General features: G+C 41.9%; 1 protein-coding gene across 2 annotated transcripts in view; it reads right to left on the reverse strand.

The window, feature by feature from the left end:
• The window catches only part of LOC102371433 (neuronal PAS domain-containing protein 3), a 200,985-nt gene that overhangs the window by 23,588 nt on the left and 149,848 nt on the right, over nucleotides 1-27,549 (reverse strand). For both annotated transcript variants that reach the window (XM_025201705.1, XM_025201712.1), the window contains 2 exons: nucleotides 26,973-27,166; nucleotides 10,106-10,212 (listed from right to left, as the gene is read on the reverse strand). In XM_025201705.1, coding sequence (XP_025057490.1) covers nucleotides 10,106-10,212; nucleotides 26,973-27,166 — 301 coding nt within the window. The remainder of the gene's footprint in view (nucleotides 1-10,105; nucleotides 10,213-26,972; nucleotides 27,167-27,549) is intronic.

Consider the following 27,549-nt stretch of genomic DNA (forward strand, 5'->3'; position numbering starts at 1 on the left):
GTTCAGCAGTCTAATGGTTTAAACAGTCTCAAGGTTTAGGTATGTTGTGTCCTCTGGTTTATTTACATTCCAAATGATCTGATGCTGCTGGGAAGTTATAATAAAAAGAAAAACATTGTTCTAACTACTCACTTGGCCTGTGAAACTTACTGCCAAAAATTTCACAGAGGTCAAGGGTTTATCAAAATTCCAAAGCGGGTTAGCAGTTTATGCTGTGGCAATGGTGTGCCCAGCCAGACCACTTCAAGATTGTTTCCTACCCCTTTGCACCTGCACACAGACTCCAAACCCAGACATGTGCCATGTTGCTCCAAAGTTGTCAGTAGCAGCCCTTCTGAAACACCCTGGGGGGGTCATGGTCTTGAAAGCAGCTTTAAAGAAATGACCTGGGGTCTCTTCACCATTGTATTTCCAGGTTTGGTGCATGCATCCAGGCATGCATGGGTGGGGTGTGATTGGGATCAGCCTGGCCAGGATGCACTACTTCTATGGTGCTGGCCAAAATATACTGTTTCTAGACCTGCCCAATATATACAATAAGAATATCCAAACTTAAAATAGCAATGAACTTTCTTTATCCCAATGAATTTTTGAAGAGGTATAAAACCTCACTTCTCCCAAAATAAATCAAGCAATCAAGGAAGGGTAGAAGAAATGGTCTTCCTTTGTACTTGGGTTAGTGATCATAATTGTATCAAGCACTTATGTGTCAAACTCCCATCTAAGCTTTGTTGTGATGTAAATCAATGCTGGGAGACATATTGGGTGCCTGTACATGAGCACAAAGGCCTGGGTGCCTGTACATGAGCTCTGAGGCTGCTCCGATGTGCTGTAATTATCATGTATTGGAGCATAATACCGTGTAATTACCGCACTCTAGCAGCCTCTTGCATCTCATGTACCAGCATCCCTGCACTTCAAAATGGCAGTGGGGGCGCTTACACTAAAGCTCGTCAAACAAGCTTTACTTCAAGCAAGCTCACTAGCATTTTCTCAGAGCCATTGTAATTAAAGTGCCACCTTCCTCAACCACTTGTAAAAGTGCCCATAAAGTCTGCCTAAGTGGACTTAGGCAGAGCAACTGTTTGATGCTGAGAGACAGGCAAGCAACTCACTAGAAAACACAGCTGGAGAACAAAAGGTTTACTGAAGGAGACCTTGCCCTGAAAGGACTCAGTCACATCTATCAATTCATGGGAGCAATTCAAGGGCCTAATGCCCTTGGGAGCATGCCTAGACTCTGGGTTAGGCCAGGTCCCACTTCATTAATGTGGCAACTGGGCCACCAGGCAGCCAAAAGTGCCAGACTCAGGAACAGAAATCAGGAGATTGCTTACATATTTTACATGAGACAGTTAATGTGATGTAACCCACATCTTCCCCTTTCCAGGGGAGTACCATCCTCAGGGAGCTTCAGAATTAGGCACCCTTTTGCTTGTTGTCCTACTGATCCCATAAATATTGCTCACTTGGGCGCCCAGTGGTCCACTTCAACAAAAATGGGTGGATAGTGTATCTCTCTATTTTACTTTGCAGGTTGGTAGTTCAGACACAGTCCCGGGAAAGGGTAGATGTGGATTTAGTTCCCTCAGGGTAAAGATGGCTCATAATCTAGGTCTCCCACTTTCTGGGCAAGTACAAATTATGGGCTCCTTCTCTTCTAGACTGAACATGGGATGTGTGCTTTAGCCTCATGTCAATATTGCTAACAACGCATGCCCAGGTCCAGGAGATGCCTTTCTTCTGGGTAATCTGAATCCTGAGATGACAGAAGTATTTCCCTTGCATCCTAGGATGGAGCAGGAATTCAGACATTCTCCTGTATCTTCTGTTTCCTATTGGCACCTCTCTGCTGAGCACCTAAATGGTCTGGATTACCCTTGGGAGGGGTCTAGATTTCCCTGTTCACTGTATAGGGAGCCAAGGTTCCCAACCCTGTTGATTAGGATCACCGTACCAAAAGCAAAGGTTCTAAATTTGAGGCACTGAAACACATAAATGGAAGCACCTACAAGATCGGTTTGGATCTGGCCCGTAATCTCCATGTGCCTCCAGGTCCTCATCGGTAAAATGATAACAACATACTTTGCTACCTCAGGGATGGCAAAAGGATTGTTCTGAGGATAAATATATTGATGTCTGCATGGGACTTGGATACTGGGGTGATGACTTCCATACCTAGATTGAGCTACAGAACCCAGACACTAGGAATAATTGATAAGAATAATATGTGATTCTGAAGTGATACTGGCTTTAGAGCATTAACAAGAAAATAAGGTTGAAAACCCAAACTCTAGTTTTTGTGTTAAAATCAGAAGTAGCTGTATATTATTTTTACATAATAATGTTTCCTTTGTATGCTTTCTTTAACAAGTCCCTTCATTTTATTTCCATCTCCCCTTGTCTCTTATTTCCTCTAGCTGCTGTATCATCTCCATATCCAGCCAAAAGGGCATAAACAGTGCAGTCTCAAAAAGCAGATACCAATGGCTGCCTATGGTGTGAACAAATAGGTTTACTATGGAGGCAGCTGGTCAGTCTATTGCCTTTGCAATACTTTATAAAACAAAATAAACCACCCTTTCATCAGGCAGTCAGGCTGGCTTAGTTTAAGATTAGCTAAACATCAGACATTCTATCACACTAATTTAGAATCAATCTTGCTGGGTAGTGACGATAATAAACTTGTACAAAAATGAGATTCATTTGTATATTTTAGCATTTTATTTCAGTCACAGAATGCAAAAACCTGACACTGGAATCAGTGTGATTTTTTTATGATTGAAGATATTAAATACTACAAGAGCATTGAAATTTCGATCTGATTAGGATCACAATTCCTCAGGATCAAAACACTTAGTTTTTTCCCCCTACAGTTTTACTAATTGTGTGCTACTTGACATTGCAGAGTTATTCCACAGCATGATAACAAAATATGTGAAGTGTATTTTACTGTTAGGAATTATCAACTCATTTTATTTGTTTTTCATGTGTTTGAGGTTATTAAGAGAATGAAAAATTATGACTGATGTGCATATGTTAAAAGGGTTACTTCAATGCAGCTGGTAGACTAAATCACTAAGCAATATTTTGTATGTCAATAGGAATTTCCTACTGAACATGCACAAAAGAAATCATGAATATATAACTGATTTTAAAGCATACTGATGGGCAAGATTCCTTGAAAAACAGGAGAGCAGTGATCAAGGTGAATGTGGAATAGTTTATTTTCAGAAAATCTGGATTATTCAAACCACTGGAAACCAGATAAAAGTAGATCAGAGAGAATGCTACCAAACGTATTCATCAGAGACCTTTGCTTTATGGGAAATGAACTGCCCTTGCTAGCTGTTCCTGAGGAATTGTGTTTCTTATAGCTGTAAATCAAATCCTGAAGAAATAGGATGATGTTTCCCAAGCAATAGCTGAGGATGACAAGTATCTTTTTTGTCAGTGTCAGGTTTCTGAATTTAGACCTCAATTAGGATTCCAAAATGAAAAGGCACATATTATATACCTATATATACTTGTGACAGTGTCCTTACAAGCAATATATTCATTTTCAAATTCTGGCACATTGTTCTATATTTGTCCAAGTGTATTTTCATGGTTTCCTCTAAAGGCCTTGACATTTCTACATCCTGTCTGGCTTCCCAGCCAGAAAGTACTTGATGTTACTACACAATGAACATCATTAATTTTTAAGTTAATTGGGGATATGTATGTTTGTACAATATGACACACACTCGTTCCAGGCTCCTTAAATCAGAAAAGGTTTTATAGCTAGCAACAGAGGAAAAGTTTCTATACTTGGTGAAATGTTACATTCTGTAGTGCAGGAGGTGCCAGGTGCCACAGTGATGGGACCTTGTTATTTCAAGCCATGCAGTATACTTACACAGTGTTGAAACCAGGCTCAAGAACCATTTTATTTATTGATTAATTTGTTGGTATTTATTTGAGGGCAAACTCCTTCCCCCCAAGCTCTACAGCCACAGGGTGTCACATCATCAGAACGTTTTTTAATAGGTAATGAACAATGCCATATCTGAGTCATTAAATTGAAAGAAAGTTAAGTGGATTGTCTATCATGAACAAGTCTTTACCATGGGCCTAATTTTTCACAGCAAATCCTAATGACTTCTCTGTAGTGAATCTAGGAAAACCATTAAGAATCACACACTACCCAACTGCTCCCAGTCTGTAGGCTATACCCAGCCCTGCTTTCAAGTAGTTTCTCTTGGGCATGCCCTTTCTGTGCTGTGGTGAGCACTGAACAGGACTGAGTAGATAAATCATATTCTTGGTAATTATCCTGGGCTTGGCATGGAAATTGTGTGGAAAGGCCTAAAACTGCATGGACTATTTTATGCACATATACTTACATGCTTCATTATTGCATGTACAAGATCTATGTGTAAATCAGGGGTTCAATTCCTACCTACCTAATATGGACATGCAAAAATAGCTTGCAAAAATCAGCCTAGTTTAGCCTGGAGATAAACTCGAGGTAAAAGCTTCCAGAATAATTGTAGACACTGAGTCAAGATTGCTTTGAACATTTAGCCCATTAACTGACAGGTTTGTATATTGTACATGTGCAGCACATTACAGGTCTGTAATAATATGATTGATTTTGAATGCAAACCTAGAACTCCATGTTCTGGAGAGGGAAGTGTATTGCATATATATATATAATACATATATGCAACAAGCAAATGTTAAGGAAATAACAGATATTTTTAGCATGGAAGTACCTGAGGACAACAGGGATTTTTTGGGATTTATAAAAAGTTCAGTGATCCATTAATTCATCTATTGGTGAGTGCTCTTAACTATTCATAGGAGAAGGCTGTAGCCTGGAACTCTGAATAATGCTTCTATCTCATTTCCTTATTATGAGAAGCCGGCATGGATTCAGTAGAATGCAGAAGCTATAGGCTTGTGTCAGTTACAAATTATGTCTGCAAATTATTAGAAAAAATGCTGGATTTGCAGTTGCATTATCCCAGATAATATACGCTGATCAGGTGGGTTTATGAAGGGGAGTGTACTGAGAGACAATGCAAAAAAAATATTGTGTGAGATACATATGATATTTGTTACTGGCTCATTTAGTGATATGCTCATCTATTGGTAAACCAGTGACAATTAATGCAAAACACAAGAAAAATTATCTGTCAAAATCATTTTTTTCTGTACTCCTGTGAAGCAATTTAAGATGGATATTCATTTAACTGGGTTGAATTATTATATAAAATACCTTTGACCATGGTATTTGTGAAAAAAATCAATAAAAAGGCCAGAGGAACAAGACAGGGAACATATTCCTAATCTATGTTTTTTGAAGAAATTCAGGCAGCTATTCAGTGCTTGTGAGGATACTGCGATGTAGCATTCTAAAAGGTAAAAGCCAGCAGGTAGGGTGTTAAAGCTCTCTTAGCACTTTCTTTTGAAGATCCACCAAATTCTAATAAATATAAAGCACTAAAATGAAACCTTGTCCCCATTGAACTCAATGTAACTTTTACTGTTTACTTCAATGAGGTCAGGATTTCATCCCTATAATTTTACTCTCTAAAGATTGATCCCACTGCTGTAGAAGTCAATGGGACTAGAAGGGCAACAGTTCTCATAAAAAAGTCCCAGTCTTACAGACCTGAAGATTTTCTTCACCGTACTTCTTACTGTGGTGACATTCAAGTGACTCCTGCTTTTATCTACAATCCTATAATAAGTTTTCCTTTTCAGAAATTACTTACGGTTTGCTGTGATTTAAAGACAGTTTACCATCAACAGCCATCCTGAGCATTTTTGTGGGTTTATGGAACTATTTCTTCCTTGCTTATTTTCCTTTTTGGGGTCTGACTAACCAGGAATTAAAGGCATGATATATTAGTCTTCCTTGGTTATGTACATGCAGAGTTCACTGTACAGCAGTTTTACTTTTCTTTGGTTTGGTTTATGTTTACCATTGGATTTTCACTTACACTTTGAGACTCTGGATGTTTTAACTCTTTTATCCCTTTATCTTTTGTAAATCTATCAAGTGTTTCCTATCCCTTCTGGAATTCTTTCTCAAAACATGTCCTTTTCAATCAGCAACTCTTTGAAGTTTTGATTCTATTTTACCATTGGGTTTTCTTAGCTTTTTCACTTTGGCTCTGATTTTCCTCTTTACATTACCTTTTGCACACTGTGTTAGCTCAAACAAAACTATTCTAGATGGAGTAGTTGGTAAACCTAAAAATACTTTTGCTTCTTTTAGGTTAAACAGGGTAAACAGCACTTCTGCTTTTGGGGCACTGCAGTTCTGCTAGGCTATCTGGTGATCATGCTTGGTTTCATCTGAATCCATGTAATCTGCAACAGCCAGCACCTGGTCAACAAAGTTCTTGTATCTTGGGCTTCACATTTGTTTTTCATCATAGAAAGGGATTTTACTCTTCCTATCTCAGATTTGCATTTACTCATTTAGGATAGGCAGTTTACCATTAAATGTTTTATCCCCCTAATATGCCCACAACATACCTTTTAACTGCTAGAAATGTTGATTATTTCTCTGAGTGAGAGTATAAAGACCTTCTGCTTCTTCAAGGGTTGTAATACCTACTATTACTTCTTGAGATACACCCTTCTGAGGTGACAGGTTTGCTTGGGCATTTTCTTTACCATAACCTTGGTCTATGACTGCCATATAACTTGTCCCTAATTGAAATGTATTTTGATTTATTGGTTAAAACCAGGACTTGGTTACTGAACAGTGTTGCACAATGCACATCTTGATCTCACTATTCCAGTCATAAAATTTACATGTGAGTAGTAGTTAGGGTTCTTGGGTTGAAAAAATGGTGTCTATCATTATTATTTTTATTAGTACTATTTTTATCATGGGGGAACTTAAAGGCCTAATGAAAATTTCAGTCCCATTGTGCTACTGTGGGAAAAATCACACAGTTGGAGACAGTTCCTGTGCTGAGGACTTTGCAATCCAAATTGACAAGATGGGGAAAAAACAAAACAGGTAACAAGCACTGAGATATGAAGTGCTTTTCTGCTGATCAGTTGCTGAGCTTGCACCACAAGGAATCTCCTGAGTTGTAGTTCAGTGCCTGTCTACTGGAACACTGTAGCAGGACTACACCCCAGGGTGAGTCATGATGCCCCCTGGTGGACACATGACTCCAGTCTCCACTTCAGCTCCTCAGAGTACCCTCCCTTTTCCTTGCCTGCTGTGCCTTGATGGAACTATTATGGTGTTAAGGGAGGCTGCCCCAGGGTCCTAGAGCGAGCCCATGTTCATATATGTATTATATATATATTTGGCCAGCTGGTACCTCTTGTACACAGCTGGCCCCAGTTTTGCCCCTTTGGCAACCTCAAAGCACCAGCTGCCTTATAGGCTATATTCATGGTTTCAGTCCTCCACTGTAGCTACATCCATGCCTCAGAGATGTTACTCCATGTTCATTCTGGGTTCCTTGGCCCCAGTGCAGCTTTTGGTCCTTGGGCCCTGAACCTTTGTCCATGCCTCAGCCTTCCTAGCCTGGGTCTTTTATTCTGGCTGTGTCCCTCAGCCCATGTCCACTGCCCCAGACCTTGGCTCCTGGCCCCCTGCCACCTTTTTGCACTCATGTGCTCTGGGCCCCTGATCCCACTCTCATGCTCTGGGCCCCTGGCCCCAGTTTTGTGGTCTGGCTCCTGGCCTCAGTCTCATTCTCTAGGCTAGACCTCAGCCCTCAGGGTCTCCAACCCTAGGCCAGGCTGTTCTCACTATATCAGACTCAGCCCTCTGTGTCCCTGACTCTAGGCCAGGCTGCATGAGCCTCAGCTCTCTGGATCCCTGAACCCAGGCTAGGCTGCCTATCACAGAGTGCTCCAGCAATCACCCCTCCGTGGCCTCCACAGCTTTCCCATATCCACAAACCAGTCCTTTGGTATCAAGGTCAAAATGTAACATAAACACAAGCAAGCTGCTTCACAAACTAAAAATCTTCCCCACTTGAGATTAATGTTGCCCACAAGCCATACCTCCCTTGGAGCCCTCCCATCCCAGCTCCCTTGGGTAGCTTGGGTGCCTGCCCATCTATCTCCAGTAGCCCTTCTCTCTGGAAGCTCCTCTCCCTGAAGCATGCAGGGCTTGGGCTTAGGCACTGTGTTTATGTGCCCCTTCCTGCCATGTGGCTCCCCAGCCACACATGGGGCTTCCACTTGGGCTTGATGACCAGCCTGCTCTCCACTGCTGCAACAGCCAGCTTCTCTCCCCTCTTAAAATGGCCCCAGCCCCTGTTACAATCTTGCTACTTTTCACACTGCCTCACTTGGTTCTTGTCCCACTTGCTTGATGTTTCATAAACTATATTCTATCTCAGGGAGAAATGGTCAGTCAGAAGATTATGGTCTCTTTCAAATGGGATCTTCATCCTTGCCATGTGTGAACATTCTGAGTCATAAATATTATTTTATTTCCTCATCCAGATAGTGCAGCAGAACTGAAACTTGTCAGATCTCATTTCCAATGTCAAATATACCAAGTATATTTCTGAATCTGCTTGTTCATTTCTGAGCAATCATATCCTAGATATTAAATGTCAGGAATGCAAGTGATGTAAATGCCATGCTGCTTTTGGTTGCTGTTGTTGTAATGTTCTTACAGAATGTTATTTAACTTTCTGCTTTTTATCCCCCTTTTAGTTGCATATATTTTAGTTCCTACAGATTTCACAGGTTATATCCTTTAAAGAGTTTCCAGAGCTGAAGTCTTTGTCTGCTGCCAATAGCAAAGATGGTTGCTAAATATTTGCAAAAATACGGTCACTTCATTCCAGTTTTGAAACTACAGTCATCCAGGAACCAGCTTTACTTTGTTTTTATTTCGATATGAAAACACATGGTTTTCACTGTCTCCCCTTGCAGGCTGAATCCGAGGTTTAACGATGCAGCCAAGTGCTCTGGGCAGCTGCCACAGAGAGCGGCAGCAGTAACTTCTGGTTGGTATTGCCGCTGGCCATGATCCTGTGAGAGCAGCCCTCTTTTTTGGCCACCCCTCCCCATATCAGAGACCAGGGCAACTGCCTCAGTTGTCCTGCCCTAGTTACAGCACTGGGTTAAATTAGTTTGTTCTGTTGGTGCTACTGGACTGCAGATTTGTTTGGCCTTCTAACATAGGCTTTCTTCAATTATACTCTGTTTTTCTTTTTCTCATCATAAATTTAGGGCCTCTACTACTCTCAGTTGTGAAGTATTATGCAAGTACAGTCCAGGGTAAACAGCTCTGTGGTTAATTCCTCTATAAGTAAAATTCTAGCAGTATTCAATGCAGGCTTTCTTAGATATGGTACCCATAAAAGCATATGAAAGACCATCACCATTGTAGCAAAAAGGCCCTGCAGCTTTTTATGAAAACAGTACAAAGATTTTAATGAAAGAACTAAGATGTAAATGGAAAGAATCTGATCTAAAAAATTTGGGGGCTGAGTTGCACCAATATGGACAAACACATTAATTTTAAGAGTGATTGTTGTCTCTTGTTATAGGTCTGTACCACTCCTAACTATCTTAGTCTGAATGGACACTGGAGAACTGCAAATACTAGGCATTTCTGGATGCTACAGGGAAAGGACCCATAACAGTAGAGAGAGGATAATATACTATAGGGTTAAATCATTGCTACATTCAAGATTCATTTTCCTACTACCCTATTTCCAGGCTACCAAATATACTTCAGTCGGCCTCCACATCACAAGTCATCAGAAATTAAAACTAGGCTATGAGTTCATTTCTATTCTAGAGAGCGAGTTACATATCTGAGCAATGCCTCTTTGAAGAAGTAAAATAATGGACAGCACAAGTAACTGGACAATTATTAGAGACCACTGGAATACAAATTGAATTTCACATTCACACATATATGAACAATCTTATATACCTATCAAAGGACTTGAAAATATGCAATACAAAAAAAATTACAAATTTGAACCACCTTCCACTAAACTAAAACAAAAGGCAGATGGATGATCAAGATCCACAATCATGAAATGTAAATAATAGTTCAGCAGCAATTAGGTGTTCTCCTAGCTTATTTTGACAAAACTGAGGTACTTACAGTCTAAGTGACTATGCCTGATCCCTTCCACATCTTCAGCATGAATGAAGTGGTAACATCTCTTCCCTACGATATCTACAGGGGTCAGATCCATGTAATCACTAATCCTAAAAAGGAAAAATACAGCCTATAATTTATGAAGGGAAAAAAACACAGGAACTGTCAAATTACTTAGAAACTGAAATCTACAAAAACATTTTTCATTCCTGCAGACAAATAATGTAGTCACCACTATTTATTTGAGTGGAATAGCTGTATAAATAAGATATATCCTTTAAAACAGAACTGTTTTTAAAGAAACCTGCTGAAATCAGTTAATCCATTTAAATAAACGAAAAGTAAAGCTTCAGAGCACTTTCCCTCATAGAACAAACAGAGAGACAATATAATTCTATGAAATTACAAAGCATCAGCAACAATTCAAAATCCTCATTAAAAGACCAAGATAATTCAAGGTTACATAATAAAATAAAAACATGTTATGTTTATACCAGATGATTAGAGACACCTTTCATTTCAACAGATTGGTCTTCTATTGGGTATATTCATGAAAAAGCTCTTCAACAGTTTCTTGGCACAAAGTCCAAACTGACATTTCAAGGGATATAATTTAAATGCTGAGACATACAGATGCCTCGGGGTGTTATCTTTTTTAGTCTTATTCATTTGGGAGCTCAGCTTTCACTCCTGGCCCTTTCAACTGGGACTTTGTGCTTTATTCCACACAAACTTTTAAACCCTTTCAGCAGCTCTTCCTGGTCTGTGCTCTAGAGTCTGCGTGTGTGTGTGTGTGTATGTGTGTGTGTGCACATGCGCGCGCATGTGTACATGCATGTGCATGTATATCCGTCATTGATTGTCCAGATGTCAATGTCCTCAGGCACCAGTACAGAAAAATATAACAGAAATGGAGAAACCTGTCAGGTGAACCAGTCTGGTTTACACAAACATTTGATAAACTGCTGTTTTTTGTTGTAAGGATATATTTTAGCAGTAGAAACAATTTTTACGGTTTGAAATACAAATTCTGTGTAGGGCTAAACCTCTTCAAAACTACAAAGTATTACCACCACCCTCCATTTAATGAAGTTTTAAGACATCATGGAATTCTTGAAATAATCAGAGTACCACCCAAATCATTGGCAGGAGGCAAGGTTTCAACAGAAATTGAACCATGTGGTTCTCAGAGTTTTCCTGGAGGCTCACAAAGCAAATCAGGAGCTTGGACATTGACTGGGGGAACTATGTGTTTCAGAGAAACAGGAAATAAGAACAGAAAAGCTGAGAAAGAAGGTAGCATTAACCACAGCAATCCTGGCAGCATGGCCTTGGGGGTGGGGGGAAGGTTAAAAGAGAAAGCTTTGGGCTAGGTGTGGCCTGAAAAAAAGGCTTGGAGCCATAAGCACAGAACTGTCTCCTGCTGTTTGATTCTTTTTGTGTTCAGGAAACCAGGAGATAGTGCGTTGGGGGGTTGGTAAATAAACAAGAATGCATCAAAGATACCTGATTCCACCATCAATTTCTCCTCCTAACAGAAACAACCTGCAGGGCCCACTAAGGTCAACAGGATTAATAATAATATTTTTTTTTCCAAAAACATTTTTTTTGGTAAAACTAGAGACCCTAGAGACTTTAAGTTTACAAGGCAAGGAGCTTCATAAGAGAGATATCAAGGATGTTCAGTAATAGTACTGGTTAAGAATCAAACAGATGCCCTCAAAATGCAAATGATTTTTTCCCCAAAGTCTATAGCTGAGCTTATGAATTGGGTGTTCATTTTAAAGTTCACTGAACCTTCACAGTGAAGATCTGGCATTTTTAGAGTGGGGGTGGAATAAACATATAATAGGAAACTGGTAAATTACTTATCAGTGTCTCACTGTCTGGACCAATCCGTGGACTACCTGTGGCTATGTTAGAGCCCAGGGGCTGGTCGCTCAGAAAGGGCTGTACATACTTTCCACTAGCCACCATGCCATGGTCCACTGTATTATCCCAGATATATTATACCATATGATCCTACCAATCCTCTCACTAATTTGGTGCCCACCCCTTTATATCTGTAGAACATGAAGCTTGGGACATTCTGCTATTCCTGTTCCTACTGCTGGGAAGATTTTTCCATTTCTGATCAAAAGCAAAGAGTTTTTTATGGCTTACAGGCAACACCTGTTTATTTTCTCTTTGCATAGGCTAGTTATTTTCTTCCAAACTAGTTATGTTTCTGAATCTAGTCAGTATGTAAATTACCCAGTGGCAGAGGATGCTTGGTATCACTTTTCCCTGTGTCTGTGTGAACAAACTATGAGTTGATTTACCGTATTTACTTGAATAAAAGATGACTGGTTAAAAGACAGCTCCCCAATAATTAGATTCTATATATGGAAAATGTATAAATTTGTTGTAATTTTCCAGGTATAGAATCTAATTGGAGGTTTGTTTTGAATGTGTTCCCTTCCACTGCTACAGCAGGGAAAATAAATTTAGGTGGTCATGTAGCCCCTTTGCTCTCTGCTTCCTCCCAAATCTTTCCCCTGGCAGACCCTTCCCTCTTTCCTTACTCTCAGATCCTACTTCCCCTGAGCACATGGAAGTGAGGAACAAATTTGAAAACAATAACCTTGAAAGTAAACATGGCTGTAGCAATTTGCATATAGTACCTATGGATTTGGTTTATCCAGAATTGATACATACTACTCTTTTTTGGAAACTGCTGCAAGTTTTAATACAGGTACTCCATAATCACACTTTTGGGCAGTACTTTGTCACCACCTTATATAATACAAACTCTACATGAAATTAGTCCAAAGGCAAAGGCTTATGATTTACTGCATAGTTCATTGGGCTGGGCCCCAGCAGAGTCAACAGCATTTCAAGCCATGGTGACCCCACACTCAGCACCACTCAGTATGTGTGTATACTCCAGATATTCCCCACAAAGGATCTATATGCTAATTAGCCCCCTAGTTATGTCTGCAACTGGGTGTTCTTGTCACAAGTCCCGGGATCCTTCCAAAATTTATATGCAGATGAAGCACAGGGCAACCTGATCTGGCTTCAACTCATGGAAGGCATAGCCACACTAATAATTTTAACCAGCCTGAGGCTGAGAGAGGTGGTGACAGAGGAATTCTGGATGAGCTGTTTGGGACCCCATTTAAGGCTATTGGCCAGGCATTTAAGGCTAGTGAAGAAAGAAGGATCATTGGAAATGGAAAAGAAAGGGACAGCTCAGCCGTGGGAGTGAAGAGGAAGTAAAAATGTATGCATTGTCATGGCTCACTGTGACTTAATGCAGAGTCAGTGCTGAGGGGGACTGTACTTAAGAGGCACTACCATATGTCTTATTTAAATGGGTTATATTAATTTATCTTTGTGGTAGGTTCCAGGGAAATACCATGTATCTGGATCCATGAAGGCAGTTTTCCTTAAGTGTTCCTGGGGATAACTGTTCTTCTGGTGTGGTTTAGTACCTGCTGAGGTGTTGGGGCTTAAAGCCCACTTTATGGAAATGGGAGGGTCCTCCCTAACTTGCTTCTGCAGCCATATGGCTGAGGGCAGGTGAAACTTGGGGGCATCCAAATCCCGAGTCTCCGGGCTTGGGCCTGCATGTAGGATGCCTGCCAAAAGATGTTGGAAATATCTGAAGCCCCTGGCGTGGGTGGAGGATGTTCGCCGGTTGTAGGGCCACTTATGGTTCTGGACTGACTTGTGGATTTGGACTTGATTTGGCTGATTCGGCTTGGGATGTGAAAAATTTATTTAAAAAAAAAAGTAGTTCAATCAGTATCTCGGTTTTTAAAAATAAGATCAAATGTAGCATTTTTGGCACCAAGGGGAGAGTACAAGGGCTGGCTTTGGACCTCCCAGTGCCAGCCTGGTATTGCAGTTCCTCCAGGCCTGGTTTCTATTCCTTGTGGAGGGACTGCCCACCCATTTTTTTTAAGGATAAAAGGTTCCCATTAGCATGTTTGCCCAATGTGGGCCATGTGTTTTATAGTTACGTTTAGTGTTGGCTGAACTTAATCCACTTCATAGTTGGTTTCCACTGCTGAGCACATGCTGCTTTTGGCAGCAGTTTAATGACAGACAATATATTTAGTGAGATTTCCTAGTATGAGATTATAAAATGGGTTTTTTCCCCATGATAATTGGGGGGGACTCATTTTATACTTGAGTAAATATGGTAATCCCTGGTTCAATAATCCCTCCCCATTTGGGTAGGCACTTGAGCATGTCTACAATATAAGGCATGCATGTAAGATTCAAAAATATTTGCCTAAGTAGTTTCCTGATTAAGAACAGATTTAAGTGTGTGCTTAAAAATTGCTAAACTGGGGTCTTGTGTTTTGAATCAGAGAGCTAAAGCCCAATTTGTTCTTGAAACTAAGCAAGGCATGATGGGGTCACCAGAAACCATCAAAACCAATGGAAGTCTTGCCTTTAGCTTCAGTGGAAGATGGATTAAGTCCCTAGTTTGTATTTAATTTGGACCTGAGAGGTGGGAATGTTTTTTGGTCAGGAAAACATCTGCTACTTATACTTGCTGTAGGGACCGCTTGCATTTGTATTGATTTTGAACTTAGTAATGTCTATAATAAGGTTATAGCCAAAGTAATATTGTTGGAAACATATCATTTCCCACAGAATTGTCAGAGCCCTTCTGAATGGCATAACTGTGATCAAGAGTGGAGACTTTTTTGCTGCCATGTAGTTTAGTAATTGAATAAAATAGTTCAGTATTTTTTGCTGCAATAGGTTAGTTAGGCATATGAACAGAGTTCTAAAGCAACGACAGATCCACTTACCACAATAGAAAGCTCTGAGGATTAAGATAATAGTAAAACCTCTATTTCCAGCATACAAAAAAAAAAAATCAGAAGACCTCTAGCACCTGTATGGTTTGGGCAGGAAGCTGAAATGTAACAGGAAGAATAGTTCTAGAGTCCAAGACTCTTCCTCAGTTTTCTATCTTTTGGATAATCTGTTCAGATGCAGCTTCATTAGAAGCTGTAGAAAACCTCCATTTGTAATATATTTATTACAGTGTGCTGAACAATCAGTGCTTAAAAATGCCAACATTCAGTTTGTGCTGCAGAATTTAGAGGGTCTGTAGAAAATGAAGTAGGGAACTGCAGGAAGAGAAGATAGTCTTGTAATCAGGGCAGTTGAATGCTGCCCTGGAGAAATGGACTCTATCCCGGGCTTTGCCAGAGAGTTCCTATGCAATGGTGAGATTGTGGCCACTAACTGTGTGTTCTTAATTTTCTTGATGCCTAGCTTGACACAGCTGGGTTCTGATTTTCAGAGAGGCTGGAGTACTCACAACTGTGACTAAAACCAGTGAAAGCTGTGGAGGCTTATCATATTTAAAGAAAAACAACTATTAGATGTCCTTAGTGATGGGCCCAGCCACTGAGGCTCATGAAATTTGGGCCACTTTTGCAAATTTTGTCCTTATTCTAGATCCTTGCTTCAGTTTCTTTGCATTAATATTCTCTTATCTTACAGGGAAGCTTTGAAAAGAAGTATGTTTGTGAGGTACTTGGACACCACGATGATGAACCCCATGAGAATAATATGAAGAAATTAATAATTCAGTGTTTTGTGCCAGGTTTAAATGGTGTGCAGTAAATAAGGGATAACTTCCCACAATGAAGTGGGAAGGTAAACATATCAAGCAGCTCTTTTTACTTAGTACTATCCATACTGCCCACTGGACACAATTAAAGATTATCAAAATGCACATACAGAGACAATTTTAATTCTGGTATTTTCTAACTTGAGTGCTTGACTTATGCAATATTAACAACTTTCATTTAACTAAGACTTCTTTGTAAATAATGGTATATTAATATTGAAAGGTTAACTTACTAGTCACTCTGTGCATTAGTTTCTTCCCTTGAGCTTAACCTTTGAAATGGTGCAAGTGCTAGAAACTACTATGAGTACAATCAGTCAAATAGGCCAAGTAAACTGTGGAATCAGATCCACAAGACCTGAGTTTATAAAACAACATAAGTAAAACACAATCAGTCCAGCTTAGCCAGAAAGTTGGTTGGTTGTTTTTTTACCTTAAAAAAATGCCCAAAATAAAAGTGTGGTTCCCCGTCGGTCAAGGATGCCAACATGCCAAGAGACAGGACACCACAATATATCAGTCTATGATTGTTTGGAAAAAATATTTTGTTATGTAATGTGGCCTTCATAGGCACACTAAAGCTGGGATATAAATTGCACTGTTAACCCCTTGAAAAGTGGTGTTGCCTACATTATGTTGTTTAATGTCTTAATGTAAGGCCAAATCCTGAGGCACCCCAGCCACCATGGCCAGCCCATTGACAAGTTAAATAAAACAGATGGGGGAGGAACAGGGGTTGATTCTGCAAGGTTTTTAGTACACTGGCCCCATTGCACAAAGCACTTAAGTACATGCCTATCTTTAGACATAACTTGTTCCATTGACTTCAACAGCATTGTTTACATGGGTAAAGCTCAAAGTTAAGAAAATGATTAAGTGCTTTGCTGGATTAGAACAAGAGTGTTCAACACCTAGAAGGCTTGAACCCAGGTAAAGGAGGCCGTAGGCAGAAGCCAGAGGGACTGTCTGCCACAGAGGCCATGTGTAGACAAAACGAGAGGCATGTGTGCATGACACTTTAAAGTGGCCTAAAAGCTTTTGCACCTCTTTAATGGTGTTGGTGTTTACATGCCTCAGCAGCACATTAATTCCTGCCACTGTAGGAAATTCAGTGGCGTAAAATGCCTTAAATGATTTGGGGCGCAGCAAACTAAAACTCTTTCAAGGAGGTTTAGTTTGTTGTCCCTACAGCCATGGAGCGAAGCACCAGGCTCCATGCAGCTCTGTGGCTCTGTAGGAAGCCCTGCAGGCAGCCTACCAGCAGCCTGGGAAAGCAGGCTCCGCCCAAGAAAAGTGGTGAGCCTGATCTACCCTCCCCTCCCCCCCGCGGAGCCTGCCTGCTTGCCTGAGCTGCATGGGGATCCAGTGCTTCCCTCCATGGCTGTGGTGCCCTCTGGGACCACCCAAGCTGGGTGCCTGCAGGTGGGTGCCATCGAGGCGGGGGGCTGCAGTACCACTTCACCCGCCAGCAACTCGCCCTCCCCTCCCCACCAGAGAGACAGGTAAGTCAGCAGGGTGTGTGCACAACACAGGGGTTTAATCAGCCCTAAATTGAAGCAGTGTTTTTTAAAACCCACCACTTCAATTTAGGGCCTCCGTTTTGTCTTCACATGCCCAAAGTAAGTGAAACGTGCAGATCTGCAGAAGCAAAGCCCTACATTCAGGAAGCATCATGGCATGCGTGCTACTTTGGCATGTAGTCTGTACTAATAAGTAGGGGTCTACTTAATTTGTGGTTTTGCAGTTTTCACAGAAACCAAGGAAAACAACTTTGTCCATGATCACCAGGAAATACTGCATTGGCTGCAATCATCTGCAAAATCAACCTAAAAAAAGCGTGTAATCACTGCAGCTATAGATCACATGATTGAGAGTTACCATCTGCTAGTGATATAGACTAAGTGAAGGTGTCAGTCAATGAAGTAAAAATGTTTCAGCACCATTTTTTAAAAAGTTAAAAGTGCCCTCCACCAAGCAGCAGTGAGGGGCAGGGCCACCGGGAAATGCCTGCAAAATTGGCTCTTTATGTCATGACCAAGCCATGAAAATTGCATTGTCTCACCACAAGTTAAGTAGATCCCTTAGTAATAAGTGTGGCTTTGCAAGGCCACATTACTCTTTTGGCTATTAGCTCTTCCAGGTGTTTAGCAATCTCTGCAGTTTAATTCTCCATGAGTAAAGCTCCTTATACACGCTTTGACTCTTCCTCAACACGGGGCCTTTTAACTATTGGCCAAACATAGGTTCTGAGCATTAACAACTCATGCCATAGTCCATAGGAGCAGAGCCATTAGCTCAGTACCTAAGAAAATGACCTGTACCATTACCGGTACCATTTTCATTTGCTGACTTAATGGGGATTTAAACTTCTAATTTAGGCATAGGCGACTGGTAGGAGGGCCACAGGGGTATACATACCCCTCCTGACAGGGCCAGTGCCCCACCGATGGCCGACACTGATGCTGTTAGTAGGGCTGGTGCCCCCCCTAACAGGGCCACTGCCGTCAGTGGCTTCTGTGGGTGCCCCACTAGATTCAGGAGGCACTAGTCACTCATGAATTTAGGTATCCAGTTTTTGAAAAATTTGACCAAAGCTTCTGGATTTTCTGAAGTTTGTATGATAAAAACTGAAACCTAAAAAGTGAAACTCTCCTCAGAATCTGAATAGTAAATATTTGTTTTTGTGTGAGCTTTTTAAGGTTCTGCTTTTATAGCACCCAAAAGTTAGAACCCACTTAGCACATGTACATGCTTACTCACTATGGTGGGGTTAGTTTTAATTCTCCATGGTGAACCCACAGTGCATGTGCTTCACGTGGCATGGGCAGCTGCTGTGTGTGGCATGTGAGCCCTGGACACACAGCCCAGGGAGGCACCGGAATAGAGGGAGGTTTGAGCCTTGTGAAGTAGAGTGGAGACAGGGTGTGCTAACACCTAGCTTAGGCCTTCCCTATCGCTAATACAATTGCCAAATTCAGGGCTTTTGATCTTCACTCACAGTATAAAACTATGGTGACTGTGCAGGGATAGGTTAACTTGGTGGCAACACCTATTGTTTGTAACACCTCTCTTGCAGCAACATACTGCCCTTGGATGCACTTCATGCAGCTGGCAGCTCGAGATGCATAGCCGCCTCAAAGGTGCAGTTTCCAGCTAGGGGTGATAGAAACTCCTCTTGTTTCCCTCAGCCCCAATAACAGAGAGGTTGTCTCCAGATCATATTGCCATGGGCAACACCTGGAGGCAGTGGTGGCAAAGAGACAGTTCTCAGCTGCCCATTCAGGGGATGGGGCATGCTCTCCTTGCCCTCACCACACCTGCAGATGGCCAGGGGGTGCGCTCAACAGCCTCTACCAGGTTCTGGCATCGAAAGACAGGCTGTCTTTGACAGCCACTGCTCCAGGAGAGATGTTTAGTGGATTGGGGCAACAGTGACTCTAACAGCCTGCAGCTCTATTCCCCATGGGCTTTCACAGATCCAGCCATTGTCCATCCTTCTCCTACAAAGATGCTCCTATTTGAAATGGAAACTTTTTGGGGGTGGATCTGCCACCTTTGTAGCACTACAAACTGAATGCATGCATATTTGCTTTCAGTAGCACTATATAGGCATATATAGGACTACGAAAGTAATGTGTGTCCAAGGCCTTTAGTTTTGCATGTACACCAAGTATTATTTGATGGACTAGACAGTACATAAAAGGCAACATGCTCAGCATTCAGGAATACATTTAGAGTAGAAGTTATTTAAGAATATTTAAGTTAGTGAGAGGAAGTGGACGATGATTGCACCTAAAAATCAGGCAATTTATTTAATCCCTGACTATGGATATAAGTAACTCATACAGGTACCATGATGTTTAAATACAAATCCCCCCTTTTTATATTTATTTAGGTGAAAAACTGGCAATTGGGATGATTTAAAAAAATCATAAATAAATGAAACCCTGTTGCAGGTCTTGCTATCTAGCTATACAACAGTAGCAGACTTAGGGGAGGACAACCAGGCAACCTCCCAGGGCCCCACACTTTATAAAAATAAACATTAATTACACTGAATATTTGTAGTATCAATATTGTATTAAGATACTTTCACTGAAGTTTCATGGACAAGGCAAAGTGAAATTGAAATCGAAAATGTCCAACTTGCTTATAGGTCATCAAAATTAAATCTCTAAGGGGCCACAAAGGACTCTCTTGTCCAGGGCTCCAGCAACCCTAAGGCCACCAGTGTATACAATAATGTGCTAATTCTTTAGAAATGCCCAATGTTAGCTAACTGAATTATTTATCACTGAATGAAAACATAACTATGCACCTGCTTCTACTCTGGGAATGAGGGAGACTCAGGCAGGCTATACGCAAACACTTAATAATGTCATGCCTGCATCCTGCTGTTCCAAACAGGCAGCCACTAAAATCCCTGGAAGTCTAGAAGTAGACATCTTACAAGCGCTGAGCTCATAGTATACTATGTAAATCTCTCTCCCCTTGAGGTGGCAATACTTGTGCTTCATACTTCACTGCAGGCTGCTGCTAACATCCCTATAGCTCCATAAATAGTGCTTACTGTGACCCCTGCATCCTCACATTTCTACGTGTCTTTGTAAATAAATTTAAAACAGTGCTGCTCCTGCTGTAAAACAGAGGAGAGCATCTTCAGGCACTGTCTGGCCAACCTGGTAAAGAGGGCTATCAGCAGGGGCAGGCAATTATTTCAGGCAGAGGGCTGCTTAACAAGTTTTGGCGAGCTATCAGGTGCCGCATACATAGCCCCACCCCTTGACAGTTGCCCTGTCCCCTGGTTGTCACATTGGGATCAGAAGTCCTGTCCTCTAACCCCTGACCTTTGCCCCCAGAAGTCCCTCCCCTTGCTGCCCCCCCCAATACTCTTTTTGGGAGGGGGGGGGTTGCCATCTTAGAACCAAAGAAACCCCAAATCATACATTAGAAGTCAAACACCTACTATATTTTAATTTTGTTACAAAAATATTTGTCATGACTTGTGATTCTGTACTGTATATAGAAGGGATTGCATAATAACTCAAAAATAAAGTGTCATTCTTATATTGTGTGTGTATGTGTGGGGTGTGGGAGTGTGTGGGGGGTTTTGAGAGGGTGTGGCTGTGTAGGGGGGCATAGGGTATGTTGGGGTGTATGTATATGTTGATGGGGGTTGTGGGAGCAGGGTGTGGATGTGAGGGTGTGGGGTGTAGGGACCTCCACACACTCCCTCCATGGCATGCAGCCCCTGCTGCCTGGCAGCAGTAGCAGGTGGGGAGGTTAGGGTGCTCACGCCTGGCTCAGGTGCAGCTCCAGCCAGCGCTGCACAGGGGGAGGGAATGGAGCCTGCCATATCGCCAGGGCTCCGCACTGTAGTCCTGCAGCTCCAGCACTCACAGCAGGGGAAGTCCTGCACTGGAGCCTGTTGCTTCCCCTGCACTTTGCTGCCCAGGTCCCCGCACTCTGCCAGGAGTGGAGGGAGCCTCGCCCCCTGCTTCCCTGCGGAGTCCTGTGCAGGGCTTCCCCACTGCAAGTGTGAAGCTGCAAGCGTGCAGTCCAGAGCCCAATGATAGGGCAGACTCCACGCCCTCCCCCCATGCAGCGCTGGCCAGAGCCGTGCCACACCAAGTGCGAGTTCCAGGCACAAGGACTCTGACCTCTCCACCTGCTGCTGTTGCCAGCAGCAGGGGCTGCACTCCATGGGGGGAGCATGTAGGGGGTCCCTACACCCCCCCCACCCACACCCTGCCTAGCTGAGCTCCATGCTCCCACTGCCCCTCTGGGCACAGGCTCCATGCTGCGTCCCCACTTCCGTCCAGCTGCAACTCCACCACCTCCACTGCTTCCCTACCTGCTGCCCCAAGTAGTCCAGAAGGGAAGGACTTGAAGAAGGAACTTAACTCTGGGAAAGGACCAGAAAGAGACAGGACTACAACAAGTGGTATGCAAGGGGAGCAAGTAGGTCACAACGCAAAATACATCCAATGCATATACACAAATGCAAGAAGCATGAGGAATAAACGAAAAAAGCTAGAAGTAGCAGCTTGTGAAAATAACTAGGATCTGATTGGCATTACAGAGACCTGGTGGGACAGCTCTTACGACTGGAATGTCAATATTGAGGGTTACACTCTGTTTCAGGGGAGGAAAGATGGTGGTGCTGCCTTGCATGTCAAAAACACATACACTTGTTCCCTGGTTCAGGAGGAAGACGACAGCAAAGCAGAATGCATTTGGGTGAAGATAAAAGGTGAAAGATGCTACTCCAATATAATGGTAGGGGTTTATTATAGGCCATCAGATCAGGAAGAGGAGATGGATGAGGCATATTTCAAGCAGGTGACAAGTCTATTCAAAAGCTATGGGATGGTACTGATGGGAGACTGCAATTTTTGAGATATCTGCTGGAAAAAACAATGCAGCCAAACATAAAATTTCAAGCCAGTTCCTAGCTTGTGTGGAGGACAACTTTCTATTCTAGAAAGTGGAGGATACAACTAGGTGATCATCTATCTTGGATCTTGTCCTTACCAATTACATCCTTCACCAACTGGTGGAGGATGTAAAGATGATGGGTAACTTGGAAGGAAACGATCATGATATGATCAAGGAGTTAATAGGTATGGTGTCATGGGAGGACAGATTGAAAGATGAAGGCACCCAGAAGGGCTGGGAGATTCTAATGGGCACAGTACTGGAAGCCCAACAAGAAACTGTCCTGACATGATAGAAGCATAAGAAGAATGGAAGAGATGAATGTAGCTGCACAAAGAGCTTCTAAAATACTTCAAATGCAAAAGGAAAGCATATATGCAATGGAAGAATGGTCACTCAGCAAGCCTAGCAGAAAATAGCTAGGCAAAATCAGGACAGTAAAGATAAAGAACAAGCCACACCTGGCAAAGAAGGGGCAGTATACTGTTTTGGGATGAAGATGAATCAATCATCCTATCAACCAAATGGAGAGTTCTTATCAACCATGTCAGAATAGCAGGAGTTTTTGAGAGAGTCTGTCCTGAGCCTGGTGCTGTTCAACATGTTTATTAATGATATGGATACTGACATAGAAAACTTCTTGAGCAAGTTTGCAGATGACAGAAAACTGGGAAGGATTGTGAACATGTTAGAGGATACAAGCTCAATTCAGAAGGATCTTGATTGGAAAGGCAGGCTAGAGATAACAGGATGAAGTTCAATGTGGACATATGCAAGGTGCTACACCTTGAGAGGAATAATCAAAAAGACAAATATAAAATGGATGACACCTGGCTAGATGGCAGCACTATGGAGAAGGATTTGGAAGTCTTCATAGACCACACGCTCAATATGGGTCTGCAGTGTGATGCAGCCACATAAAAGACAAATGTAGTTTTAGAATGCATCGACAGAAGCATTTAGGTGCAAGATATGGGAGGTAATAATGCATCTCTAGTCAGCACTAGTTAGGACTCATCTGGAGTACTGAGTGCAGTTCTAGGTTGCGCATTTTAAAAAGGATGTGGAGAAGTTAGACAGGGTCCCAAGGTGGGCAACAAAAATGAGCAAGGGCTTGGAAAGCAAGTCATATGAGGGGAGGCTGAAGGAGCTAGGCATGTTCAGTTTACAAAAAAGGTGCTTAAGAGAGGACATGATAGTAGTCTTCAAATACTTGAAGGGCTGCCATAAAGAAGAGGGAAAGTACCTTTTCTCTCCTGCTGTAGAGGAGAATGTAGACCAATGGCTTAAAGTTGTAGCAAACTAAGTTTAGACTGGATATCCAGAAAAACTTCTTCACTGTTAGAATAGTGAAATAGACTGCCTAGGGAAGTTGTGGATTCTCCATCACTGGAGGTGTTCAAGAAGCGGCTGGACAGCCACTGGTCGCGGATGATCTAGGCATAGCTATGCCAGTGTTCTAATATGGGTATATCCCATGCTTCTGGGCTCTTCTGGTTGCCCCTACCCGCTCTTTCTGCTAGATGTTTCAGGGTGTTATTAAGCCTTTCTCAGAGACATTGGGTTTGAGCTACAGCCAGGCCTGGGAACTTTGATTGGTGTGTGCCAAAACTCCTGCTGGGAGCAAAGCCACAGATACCTGGCTCGAGGGTCTTGCCGCTCCACTCAGGGTCAGGCCACTCACCATATACGGGGTCAGGAATTTTATACCATAGTCAGACTGATATGGACTGTGGGGTTTTTTGTCTTCCTCTGTAGCAGAGGGCATGGCCATCTACCTGGCATCTCTTGAGTGTGTATTAACCACATTTCACAGAAGCAGTACATTGGCTGCCATGGTTACCCTGCTTTACCTATGGCAGTTTAGGTGTTAAGTCTGTGTTGTGTTAGAATTGATGGTACTCTTATTTAGAGTTGATTAAGGATAATATAAGATGGCTTGAATAGGGATGATTCTGCCTTAGTTAGGAGCCTGGACTAGATAACCTCTGGAAGTCCCTTCCAGCCCTATTTCTCTATGATTCTCTGAAACATTACTTCTTTCTGTATTTGGCCTCAATGACTGACTATCCTACTGACCAGATAACTTGCCAATGGACTCCCAATGCCTAGAAATAATGTTTTCACTTTCTGCCTCCAACACAAATAACACGACTTTCACCTAACATCTGTTGTGGTACCACAGATGCACTTGTCCATCATTGCCTGATAACTCTCTGAAGAATGTTTTTGTTGTGCTAATAAGCTATTAATATCAGTCTCATAGTCCAATGAGGAGATCTCCTTTTGACTAGTGAGCCTCTTCTCTAGACTCCCATGAAGGGACACATAATGTAGCTTGTTTCATCATTAATTAAATGATATCATATGCATTCTGTGCCTTAATATCTGAAATAAAACACATCACAAATAGAAAAAAAGTTTCTTTATAACTTTTTCTCTACCTTCATCTCATGATAAAAATAACCATCTCATCATGGGGGTTTTCCTGCGGACTAATGACTCACTCTGTGTCACTGGCTATCACCGCTCCCAGGTGGTCACCAATCCTCAGTATTCAGTATGTGATCTATCCGATCTATCTATCTTAAACTTTTCAAAGGTGCCTTTCACAGGAATCTGTTATATTGCTATGATGGTACAGGGATGCTGGAAGGTTTGGAAAAAGAAATGTTTAATTTTTGTAGAAACAATTTAGAGCTCATAAAAATGCCAAATTGATGGCAGTGGATGATGATTAAATCTTCCAACACTGCCCAACCAATTCATCTTAAAGCTGACCCAAAAAGATAGGTCATTTTCCACATCCATTCAATTCTAGGCTTCTTTGTTGAGGCTGCCAACAAAGGTACCAATAAATGGAGGTGATTTTGTGAAGAGGAGACCTATTCATTAGGAACTGGACTGATACCAACAACTCATTTCACAGAGGCCACTGAAGAGCTGTCAGATGGTAACAACTTTCCTTCACTATCAAGGTAGGTCAGATTTAAGCCACTGACTAAAGCAAAAGGTTGCATCTGTATCCTATTATTAATCCCATGAACTATATGGGCTAACTGCTAGATTACACTATCTAATTTAGAAGTTAGTTCCGTTGAATCACAGGCAGAAAGGCATTCTAATCCTAATTTTACCATTAACTCTTTATGCAACCTTCAGCAAGTCATTTGCTGTGGCTCAGAATTGTTATGGATGATATCTTTTATTGAGTGAATTACATGGTTAGAATAGACTTAAACAAGGTTTGGGGTATCACAGTACTCTTCTTCAGGTCTCAGTCTTTCTGTGGCTCAATCTTTCTCACCTAAAAAAGAGGAGGGAAAATATTTCCAATCCTTGTTAAATGCTTTGTAAAGCACTATACTTTTATTATAGTAAGACAGTTATAAAAACTGACAGTAAAAGATAACTTCATAAATGAAACAAAAATTTATTCTGAAAGGCTTAAAGCTCTGATCCCACAAAACACTTATGTATAAGCTTAAATCTGTCCTCCTTTAGGAAAGTGTTTAAATATGTGCTTACAAGCTGTCTGGAATAGAGATAATTGTGGAATCACTGGCTAGGTTAGAAAATTCTCTCTCTCATTATGGTGTGCCATTATTGCTGTAATGTGAAAATGTTGGCAATGCAATGGCATAAATAGGGTGGGGCAAAAAGGGCAACTGCCTTGAGTGCTGGATTGGGGCTGAGGCAAAAAAAGGGGCTGCTGCTGCAACTGCAATCCTGGCAGGAACCAGAAATCTCTGCCGTCTCTGTGCTTGGGTGCCCAGCTGTGTCCCTGTGCTGTTGTGGCAATGTAACTTGCAGTTCTTCCTGTCAATAGATTTCTACGGTTTTCTCTACCTCCTCTCCCCATACCCAGCTTTTCTTCTATGTCTTAGGCCAGGGGTTGTCAACCAGGGATATGTGTACCCCTGGTAGTACTTGGGAAGGCCCTAGGGGTATGTGGCAGCGGTGCGAAGAAGTGGGGGCACTTCTGGTTTCATCGCCGGCGCTTCCAGTTTTGCCGCTGTGTATGGGGGACCCCCTCTCCACTCATCGATCAGCTGCTGGGGGACCCCCCCACTCCAGTCATCAACTGGCCTGGGGACTCCCTGATTCTTGACCAGCCACTGGGGGTACACCAACCAAAAAAGGTTGAAAACCCCTGACTTAGGCAAAGAATGCCTATGTCACTGCCAAACTCCAAAGTCCTTCTGGTATGTATTATAAGCAACTCCTTTCCCAGATCTGCTGTCTTTCTCTTTTCCACTGGTGCTCCACTGAACCCCATTTCCAGGTGCCCACTCCACCTGATTTACTTTGAACCACAATTCTACAGATTTCACAAGACACTTCTTCCACCTCTCTTAAGCACTTATCTCCAGCTCAATTATCATTCAACCTGACACCTGGCCCATGTTCCTGATCCACTTCTCCATTTCCTATATGTCTCCATCCAATCCCCACACCATCTCCTACTTATCCATCTATTTACCCTGCTAATCTGTTCTTTCCAGTACATCCTGGCAGTCAAGTCTTTCATTCCAATATATACTGAGATGGAATCTCATATAAAATGCTATCGCTGCAAATTAAGTTGGAAATGGGATGTCTCAAGTTCACTTGTTTCTTTTAGAAAGAGTAAAAACATCTACAAAGTTGTCATGTTAAATTAAAAATTGCCATGGTAGTAATCATGAACATGAATGTTGTGTTCCCATATATGGTCAGAAAAACAGTGCAGACCACAAATGCAGAGTATCCATGCAACTCTGAAAAACAAGAGCTGAACTGCTGTACCTATTTTCACAGTAGATGATATTGAGGTCCATATTTACGCGAGTAACAAACATGTGGCAGTCGATTCTGACTTCATTGATTGTAGGAGGTGGCAAAGCATGAGCAACAACTACAAGCCCCATGATTTGGCTGGGGACTGTCCTCCCATGGGACAGTGACACTCTGAGACGTAATCGGCCTGTTATATGAATCACCTGCAAAATAAACACAATGAAAGAAATCCCAGTCAATTCATGGTACTACTGTGACATCATTTTATTTAAAGGGCAGTGCTATTATTCTAAAGAACTCAACTTATCCAAAAATGGTATTTAGTAACATTCAAGATTAATATTAAGCTGATTAATATTAGCTGCCATAATGTCCTAAATGTTCTTATGGCAAGAAAGAAGAAAAGAACATAATAGCCAAATGTTTCACATTTATCAAACCCAAAACTCAAAACTGCTGTATTATTGATCTTAAAAAAAAAAAAAAAAAGAAAAGAAAGAAGGAAAGGACAAAGTAGAAAATCAAAGGAATAGAGACAGAGTAAAAACCCTTCCTCCCCGCCTCTGTCCTCCCCCCCCCCCCCCCC

Source organism: Alligator sinensis, unplaced genomic scaffold (assembly GCF_000455745.1).
Source record: "Alligator sinensis unplaced genomic scaffold, ASM45574v1 scaffold280_1, whole genome shotgun sequence".
NCBI lineage: Eukaryota > Metazoa > Chordata > Crocodylia > Alligatoridae > Alligator > Alligator sinensis.